This window comes from Astatotilapia calliptera, chromosome 22, assembly GCF_964374335.1.
Source record: "Astatotilapia calliptera chromosome 22, fAstCal68.1, whole genome shotgun sequence".
Lineage (NCBI taxonomy): Eukaryota > Metazoa > Chordata > Actinopteri > Cichliformes > Cichlidae > Astatotilapia > Astatotilapia calliptera.
In genome coordinates, this window is record NC_137442.1 from 20,063,971 (window position 1) to 20,073,838 (window position 9,868).

The following is a 9,868-nucleotide window of genomic DNA, read 5'->3' on the forward strand; positions in this document are numbered from 1 at the left end:
AATGGCTAGCACTGTCCCCTCACAGCAAGAAGGTCCTGGGTTTGAATTGACAGGACCTTCCTGTAAGCAGACAAACTACAGAAGTGATAAAAAGATAAGCGAACAGAGTAAACCACATAAACTAAGAAAAACATTAAAAAGCATAAGAACTTTTTTTTTCGATGAATTTGGGAAAACTTCCCGCTGGCCCTTGAAAATTTGCACATGTCCCTCAAATGCTATTTTCTGAGCACTGAAAAAGAAAGAAAAGTGTTTAAAATTACAGTTAGGTCCATAATTTGTTGGATAAAGAAACAATTTATGTACTTTTGCTCCTGCACACCACTACCACCACATAAATCAAATAATCAAGATGTGACTGAGGCTCAAGCCTTCAGGTTTAATTCAGGGGGTTTAACAAAAAGTTTGCATTAACTGTTTTGGTATTGCATTTTTTTTTTTTTTGCGCAGTCCCCCATTTTTTTAGAGGTTCAAAAAGTAATTGGACAATTGGCGATCATCTAGTTTCATCACTAGATGAGCCCTGTTCCATTTCAATTTCATGACATGTGACACAGTCATTATATCTAAAGTTGATTCAAAGTCTCAACATTTGTATTTTATAACTCTTCACTGTTTTTACATAATGAGGCCCAAAGAGATGTTCATACTAGTGAAGTATCCAGAAACACCAAAATACACCTATCAGAGAGATGGCAGAAACTTTAGGAGTAAAGTTTCTGCCATCTGCCATTTACGGTAACTAGCATTTGTTGCTGCTGTCACACCTGAAAAAGCATCACTAAAAGACGTTAATTACTTAGGCTGCCATTTTCAGAGGCTCCAATGTATGAAAATGTAAACCCCTCTGAATTATAGCTGCCAGTCTGATCATCTTGATTGTCTAATTCAAAAAATACTGGAGTTATGTACGGAGGCACGGTTACAGTTTGTCCAATGAATTACTGGATCCATCCATCCATACAACATCAAACAAAAATGACCTTACATAAACCCACGTATTTCAGCTACGTTTATATGTCAATTAAAACATTCAAAGACCAAAGTTAGAAGCAACATTTCTCTCATCCAGAACACAGAGCCTGTCTGGGCAACAAGATGCAAACAAAAACTACCCACAGCTCATCACCGAGTCCTGCTGCTCTCTCACTGTTGCTGCCATTCACTGAGCAGTAGGTAGAGACAGGTCAACAGTGTGACAGCAGTAGAGTTGTTGGCAGGCTTTTTAACAGGCCTTCAGATGAATATCTAAATCCCAAATTTTAAATCCTACTACCTATCCAGAGAATGGATAGATGAAACTAGTGTCCAGCCCAAAGAATTAGGACATAAAATTTTGGAGTAGCCAAAAGGAAACTGCCTACTTCACTGGTTAAAGAACATAACCACTTTACAGCCTAACCCTTACTATGAGCTCCTTTCTGAAAAACAAGCCCACAGAAATCAGTTGACTGGCTGTCAGAACTGTCGACAAGCATCACAACTCAATATACGAGTACGCTTAAACTACCTCTACTGCTATGAGGATGATGAGGCTGAGGAAGATGATGCGGCAGTGGCTGCAGCATGTGGCTGAGAGTCTATGAGGTCCATGTCTTCGTCTTCGTTGACTCCGCAGGTGTCGACCACACAAATCAGGCAGCTTGTGACGGGAAACGCTCGCACCTTGTTGCAAGTCACCCACCTGAGCGAAGAAGAAAATCAGAATATTTCGATTCAGCGTTTAAACAAGTTACTACTTAACTGTATAGATTTACAGCCTGCGTTGCCCAGGTGACTGAATTGAACAATGTTTTGTGAAGAAATGCAACTCAAATGGTTTGACAGCATGTTTATGAGTATTTTTTTACTAGTATGATTATTAGCTAATACGCTATTACACCTATTAGCAATATATACCCAGCTACAGTAACCACCAAAAACAACTAAGGAATTAATGAATGAAATAGCCAGACCTGAAAATTTAATGAAAATGTCAATGAAGAAGGTGGTCATGCGGTGTTCACATACTACTGATAAAGACTCTTCAGCAGTATCAATCAAATTGTATTATTTGGGTAGTATTCAGTTAATAACCCAACCTGTCAGTATCAGTGTGGTATTCCAGGGTGTGTCCAAGGCGTCCCACTCCTTGGAATCCTGCCAGCACATAGATGATATCACCAACTGCCGCACACTTCACAGTTACACCTCGCCACGGCATAGGTGAAGCGCCACGCCACTCGTTAGTTGCAATATCATAGTATTCAACCGAGTCCAGTCCACCTAGAAACACACACACAGACAGTTGTGCATATGATTGCATATTAGGGCCACTGAAGGTAGGAAAAAAATGACGGGGAGTGGATGGGCGGTATAAAAATCTGGGGGGACGATGAATTACCTATTGCTCCCTGCCCTCCAACAGCATATATCCTGTTGTTTACAACCACCAGTCCGTGGTTCTTCCTGGCCTCTCTCATCCCACATAACTCCCTCCATCTGTGAAAGGCAAAAATTGAGTGGAACAGGCCAATGGCACTTTAAATGGGCACATTAAGAAGCGTTGTATGTTAAATGTTTGTTGACTCACTGTTGCGTGTTGGGGTCGTAGACCTCACAGTTGTTGAGCACTCTGCCAGAGACATTGTTCCCCACCGTTCCTCCACAAACATAAATGAGCCCGTTGGCCTCCACGGATCCATGGCTGCAGCGCGCCATCAGCATACTTGTTTTAATCTGCCATGACTCTGTCCTGGTGTCGTAGCATTCGAAAAGGTCCAGGGCTGAGCTGCCTGTAGGCACATGTTGGTGGTCGGTCAACCGTGAAGAAATCATTATCTATGCTTTAACAAGACATCTTTACTATTTAAATGTTCCTACTTTTTTAGAGAATGTAATAATAGTAGCACAAACCAGCTTACTTTCCCCATCACATGTCTGCATCTCTTTGGGTAGTTGCACAAGATCCCAGAGTCTCTCATTTTTAAATCTTTTCTCCCCTCACTTCATGCTTACCTACTTCTGATCCCCCAGATGTATAGATCTTTCCCTGGGCAGCGCAGGCAGCCAGACTGTCGCGAGGTGTGGGTGGACCCAGCTTGGAGTACCAGCTGTCCTTCAGGACGTTGTAGCAGTCCATACGCTTGATGGGAAAGAGCTGTGAGCCACCCAAAATGTAAACCACATTGTCCCAGAAGATAGCTGTGGCGTCACGGCGCTTTTCAAAGGGGCAGCGGATGTCAGTCCAGCTAGAGTCCTGTATGGAAAACCATTGTAAACATTCCCAAATATGATTTCAACAGACCTGACTAAACTCAAGTCTCATAGAGTGTTTTGTGAACCAAAGAACAGATTAGGTGCCTGTAAAATTAAAACCTTAAAAAAAACAAAAACAAACAATCTTATCTTTAGCTTATTAATTATACTGTAATACTCAAGAGCACATATCTGCACTCCCTTTAATTGTTCTTTGGTGTGATTGCCCCTGTGACTATAACTCATTAGCATTTGCAGCCCGGTACCTTCGGGTTAAAGTAGCGGCAGGACTGAGGCTGTGAGCCGCCAAACAGAGCAATGCGGTAGTCGTGCTTCTTGCGTCGTGGCCGACTGCTCTCTCCCAGGTCTTCACGGTCTTCCAGGGAGAGCAAGTGGTAACGCATCCCACCTTGGAGAAAAGCACTGGTTATTTTGTTTTGTGTGCGTGCTCAAGTAAAGCGAGCAGCCCTTTGAGGTAATGAAATACCCAATATATGTTATACATCTATCTTTTGCTATCATAATAATGTCGAATGTAGATCATTTAGATTAAGATTCAGCACTTCTACGACTCCAGGGCAAGTCTTTCAAGTATTTCACATTTTGTTTTAGAGGGTGTTAGACTTGGATAAAATTGGAGTGAATTTATTTTCCACAATTAATCAAAATGCAATAATCCACAATGACAAAGTAAAAGGAAAGAGTTACGAAATTTCCCATTTACCGAAGTATTCAGATCCCGTATTATGAGCTCTGGTGCAATCTACCTGTTAGTGGTTTATACAGTTTAACTCGTCCCTCTACAACCAATATAATAATTGGACTGGACACAATTACTAAAGACTCACACCCGTCTGAAAACAAAGAGGTGAAGTTGAGTTGAACTTTCCGCAGACCTGTGAGACAGGACTGTGCCAAAGTATAGATCTGGGGATGGATTACAAATATTTTTAAAGCACTAAAAGCAGCCTCAGCCATGCTTAAATTGAAGAAATTTGGAATAACTAACAGGCTTCCTGAGTAATGTGAAACAGAGCGTCTTAGTTAAACAGGTGGCTAAGACCTCAAGAGTAGGCCTGCAGGGAGTTCACCAAAAAGCACCAGATACAGTAAGTGCAGTGTTTTGGGGAAAGAAGTCACTGAGCAACTAACCTTCTGAACAATTCTGCTGAGAAAAATTAGAGAAACTTCCAAAAGCAAGGGCTCTAGGATAATTCCAAGTAGACTGGACCCAAGGGTGCCGCACGAGAAGTCTAAATACTTACATATAAATGAGATATTACTCCTTTAATGCATTTATAAAACATCCTTAAAACCTTTTTTTTGCCAGTGTGAACTGCTTGTGCTTTTTTTGTCCATCGACATGAACGAGACAGTTACCGGTAACTTTGTCTGCTCATTTTGTTCACTTGAAATGTAGAATTTGTACATGCGTGCACGTGTTTTTGACTCTTCCTGCTCACCGATGACCATCTTGAGGCACTGTGGATTGTCCTGGATGAGGGGCTCGGCCTGGACAGTCTTGGAGAGGAATGTTTTGGAAACCAGTGGAAAGCGAACACACCCCAACACCTCCACCATGTACTGCTTTCTGTTACACACATCATACTTCAGCCAGCGCACTGCAGCATCATAAATCTGAGCACAACGCAACAGAAGAACATGTTAACAAATTTTTGGTGACAGACGTCTTCTTTGGCACAAATATATTTAAAGGATGTATACACGCGTACCTGGGCCTCAGCACGGACGGTGAGTTTGTCCTGGTGCAGCAGATGTGTGAGTTGCGCAACATCCAGTTGCAGAAATTCATCCAATTTATAGACTTCAGTGAAGTGAATCTGAAAAAAATCATCTGCAGCCACCTTCAGCTCTGGACAGTCCATGCAGTCTGCAAGGGCTGAAATGCCTACAGGAGAACAGAACAAGAGTAAGTAAATATCATGTGTAACACAAATGGAAGGTCTGTATTTGTATTTGTGCAATCACCTAGGCAGTTTGTTGCATCAATCTGTCCTTTAAGGAATTCCACACACATCCTCTTCACAGGTTCAATCTGATACTGATTGGCTGCATCCAGCAGTGACTGGACATTACTGCTGTTCACGGAGATTCTGACACACACACAAACAAAAAACAAACATGCCTCTCTCAATAAAAATGCTTCTGTTTTTTTTATCTGTAATAATTAATTTGATACACAATTCTTACCTTGCAGTGTAGATAAATTCAATCAGCAGCTCAATAATCTCAGGCTCAGCACTCCTGAGCTCCACCTCGTGGGACATTGACTCCATCATTCTGGCTAGAAGTGAAGAAAATATAACAAACACAAATATAACAAGTGTACTAGCACTATATGACAACATCACTGTCGGTGTGTCAAGATGGGAAGCAGTAATAAATAGATTATGCATAAAAATACATAGTAATCGTTATAGGGGTGGTTATAAACTTTCAGCTTTTGTGCCATCTTTATTGAGAAACACACAATCAATGTAATTACTTAAATAGACTAATTCCTATGTTTGCCTTTATTAGATTAGGAGTGGGCAGATGACACTAAGTAAAATATTCAGTTTTTCTGCAGTGAGGACACAGCCTTTGGGGTGTGGAGATGCAGTACATGCTCGCCTGGCATATACTTTTACATTTAAATTTCTTTCCTTTTGCTCATTCAACTTTTAAAAGCCAAAAACAGGAATCCACAATTCTCATTATTTATGCAACATACATCTGCATCTACTACCTTCTAAAATATAATAAGAAATCACACTCTTGCTCCCCCAATATGCCGCCATTGGTCTTGATTTGTGTTTGTCAGACTTACTGGTGAACATGAGGCTAAAGAAGTGGCTGGCAGCAGCAAGCACCACTCGGTGGGCTGGGAAGTGCTTTCCCTGAACCACCAGGGTCACATCACAGAGAGTACCCTGCAAATCACACGCAGTAATCAGGTGTCAGAACAGAGGAAATGCCTAATGTAAAGCCCTCTTAAAGATATTCAGCCTGGTACTTTTGGTTCGTGTTCCCTCTCTCTCTCCCGCACACACACTCACACCTGTTTTCTCAAATTGTTCATGACTCCCATGATGCTGGACAGTTGCCTGTACTCCTCTTTGGTGGCACACTTTCTCTCGCCCTTCTTTTTTGAGCTTGACGCCTTCTCTGGAGAAGCCATCCCCGTCATGTCAGTCTGACTACTTGACGGAAAACGAAGGAAAAAATGAAGGATTTTGGCACCAACGCTAACAGTATGACTACAGCGTACAGCTGTAGTCTCTTTGTTGTCGCTTAGCTACAGGCAGTTTGCCTGCAAACCCCGACAGCAGCTTGTTGTGAATGTATGAATTTAAAGGCCGACAACTTCACGGCGGCTTCTACATATGGATAAATTAATTTGTCTGCCAGGGGTTAAAAAACAAAACAAATAAGCACAACGTGTTAGCTTAATTGTTCATTCGTGTAGCTAGAACTCAATTTTTTTCTGGTTGTTGTGATGCTCTTCTTCTGCTTCTTCTTTTTCCGTCTTTTTCGCCTTCTTCTGTGGTCTGCACAGAATGTCGTAATGCTGCCCCCTGTAGCCTGGACATAAATTGTATTACAACTCTGAGACCAAGAAGAGTTGTGAAATAAGCCCAGCAGTTCCCTTTGGTTTTCATAAACAGCAGGTGTGAATAAAACATAAAAGTTTCTCTATAGCTCTATAGTACAGTTGGGATACAGCTAATTTCACCTGGATGAATAATATGTCAGTGTCTCCGAGTGACTGTAGAAAAGGCTGTTTCTTACAGTCATCGGTGTCTCCAGAATAGGTGGGACGATATATATAGGTTGTGGACTAATTATAATATAATTATAATATAGGGGGTTTTTTTTTAGTCAGGGTGTTTGTTTACTGCACTAGTTATTGCTCTGGTTGGACTTTAGCTGTATATTAACTGTATATTTCTGCGAACTCTGTTATTCAGAACAAAACTGTAGTTTTATATCCTATCAGACAGGCATATCAAAGCTGCTTCAGCTTTGCGGCATGCAAAGCACCGCAAAGCGCATGCGCTGTAGTAGCTCACCTGTCGTTGCACCTGTTGAATTCTTATCTGTACAACAATGTAAAATACAAAACCAGGAAGCTTTTCTTTCCTCGACTCTCATGACGCTGACGTCACGGAGAATGCGGACTACAATTGCCTTGTTAGAAATAAGTGACCTGAAAACAAACTGAGAGGCCACAGAGCCGCAGAAAATGTTCCGTTTATGCTGTTGCTGCTTCTCTGGCGATAACTCCAACAACAATGAGGTATGTGTTTATGCGCTGCACTGGGTTTTATGGTGTCTTTATAAGAGCGTAAAGTGGCTTCCTTAGAGTTTAGCAAGGAAACTATACAGCTTCGCTTCGCTCGATTTTTCCATTGCAAGTAAAATGATGGGATCCTCTTAACTGCTGTAATGTAGCATTACTGGGTCTTCACCTAATAATCTACTTTTGTTGGGGATTTGAAACATAATTATTATAATATTGAAGCTGAGTTTATGATCACATCGTTGCACTGGTACACGTGATCAAATATGCCTAATATTTGTGGCACAAGAAGAAGAAAAGAAAAACACTATGTAAATAAAACCAACTTTCGCTGTTTCAGAGACGGCCTCTCCTGGATTCCCGACGCTCTGAAGTCAATAGTGCTGAATCCGCCAGGCTGAGCCGTTCATCAGCGGACAGCGGCAAGTCATCTCAGACTTTTTTTTAATACTTATAAAAATGACAGATGAATTTGATCCACCTGTTTTTCTTGCTGTGTTACTCGTGCTTTCTTTTTTCTTTTTTTCTACTCAGATGCACAGACTGTGAGACGGATTGGACGGCTGGTGATGAGGCGAGTGTGCGTGCCTGAGCTGGATCAGAGGTTTTTGGAGATGGCTGAGACCTTCAACAAGCAGCAGGAAGGCTACGAGGCCATGGTGCAGCATATAAGAAACCTCCAGCAGAGCTGTGACTGTTCCCATGATGACACCCTTGCTTTTGTTCAGTGTTTGGGGAAGATTAGAGAGGAGCAGGGTGAGTGACACATACTTTTTAACACACGCTTCATGGTAGCTGATGCCTCACTCCCTCCCCCATTTTTTAAAAACTCATGTACTTCCAGAACCAACATACCAGGTCTCTCTTAAGATGAAGGGCTACGACTTCTTCCTCAGTGCGGTTCCTGTGTGGTCTGAGGGCGCAGGTGAGGGGAAACCGCTTCCTCCACGTCTGCAGAGGGCTCAGAACGAACTGAAGGGTGCTTCTGACAGCACCAGGATGACCATTTCAAAGGGGACCACCCTTCAAGAGCTTATCGGCTGGTTGCTCCGTAGCCATGATAAAATGGCTGAGCAAGTGAAGAAGGCAGCAGAAACTTACCAAGAACAAGGGAGACTTAGTGAGAACCTGGAGGAGAACATGAGGGAAGTGAGGAGGGCCAAAGAGTTGTCTCAAGGATACAGACAACAGGCCACGGCAGTTCTCACTGAGGCTGCACAGATAGCAGGGGCTCAACTGTAGTGCACATATCTTTCTAAAAGTTTTGTTTTAACCGACAGCAATGCGGAAGTACAGCATTTCCATGGGTTATCTCCATAAATATCCCCACCAATCGTATCAAGACTGTCATATCTCCTTTTATTATTTGATTATAATAGAAACGTATTCTAACACTTTAAATAGGTTTAAAGTGGGTTTTTTTATTTTGCGTCATTACATTCTGTCATATGTATTGTTAGAGTGGTAGATGCTCATACTTAACCTGGTTTAAGGTTCTAATAATGAACTCTCGATGTGTGTAACTGTGTAAAAGCCAAAAGCTCAAGCTTCAAACTGTGTTAAATATTCCATTTTAGAATTTTTTTTCTTTTAGATTTAGCTTTGATGATGTTCTTCAATGTAAATTGTGAAGACTTTGAATATATCTGTGTATCTACAGTGCATAATGCCATCAAAGGTTTCAGAGAATCTGGACAAATCTCTGTGCACAAGAGACAAGGCTGAAAATCTGAATGCACGGGATTAAACACACAGTCCTGTCATGGAAATCACTACATGGGCTCATGAAACACTTCTAGAAATTATTGTAAACATGCGTTGCCATGTCATTCACAAATTTAAGTTAAAGGCATATCATGCAAAGAAGAAGCCATATGTGAACATGATCAAAAAACCCTGCTGTCTTCCCTGAGGCACTTAACCTGGACTGAGGCAATGTGGTCAGACAAATCAAATCAAAAACAGGAAAGCTCCATCCTCTGGACTAAAGAGACAATTGTTACCAGTGCTCAGTTCAAAAGTCTGCATCTCTGGTGGTATGAGGATGTATGAGTGCTGTGGAATTGGCAACTTGTGCAGTTGAAAATGAGCACTGCAGGTCCCCTTTTCTCGAATACATGTAATTTCCCTAGCCAACATTAGGGGGCAATGCCGCTTCACTTTTATCTAACAACCGCTCATCGTTTCATCCTCATCAGACTTTTAGAAATAGCACCGCAATGACAAAGCTTGTCTGAACTCCAGAATTAAATTTATAAACGTGCCACTACTTTGTGTGTGTGTGTGACTTTTACCAGAATAGGTTCACTGATTTCTGCGAAGCTTTCC

General features: G+C 41.7%; 2 protein-coding genes across 3 annotated transcripts; one reads left to right on the plus strand and one right to left on the minus strand.

Annotated features, from left to right (window-relative positions):
• Positions 1 to 96: 96 nt before the first annotated feature.
• On the minus strand, positions 97 to 6,777 carry klhl7 (kelch-like family member 7). 2 transcript variants are annotated; one of them, XM_026155516.2, is made up of 13 exons: positions 6,299 to 6,777; positions 6,068 to 6,170; positions 5,449 to 5,542; positions 5,227 to 5,351; positions 4,971 to 5,146; positions 4,701 to 4,875; positions 3,504 to 3,646; positions 2,998 to 3,238; positions 2,573 to 2,774; positions 2,384 to 2,481; positions 2,082 to 2,265; positions 1,511 to 1,684; positions 97 to 232 (listed from the first exon to the last, which is right to left on the minus strand). In XM_026155516.2, the coding sequence occupies exons 1-12, from the start codon at positions 6,425 to 6,427 to the stop codon at positions 1,519 to 1,521; spliced, it is 1,836 nt and encodes a 611-aa protein (XP_026011301.1). In that variant the 5' UTR covers positions 6,428 to 6,777; the 3' UTR covers positions 97 to 232; positions 1,511 to 1,518. The 2 variants fall into 2 exon arrangements, with proteins under 2 accessions (XP_026011301.1, XP_026011300.1); XM_026155515.2 differs by lacking the exon at positions 97 to 232 and having other exon boundaries at positions 348 to 1,684.
• A 566-nt stretch (positions 6,778 to 7,343) lies between these two features.
• On the plus strand, positions 7,344 to 9,809 carry LOC113014166 (uncharacterized). The gene is made up of 4 exons (XM_026155523.2): positions 7,344 to 7,537; positions 7,881 to 7,962; positions 8,075 to 8,296; positions 8,385 to 9,809. Exons 1-4 carry the CDS (start codon positions 7,484 to 7,486, stop codon positions 8,780 to 8,782), a joined length of 756 nt encoding a protein of 251 aa, XP_026011308.1. The 5' UTR covers positions 7,344 to 7,483; the 3' UTR covers positions 8,783 to 9,809.
• The last annotated feature ends 59 nt before the right edge of the window (positions 9,810 to 9,868 follow it).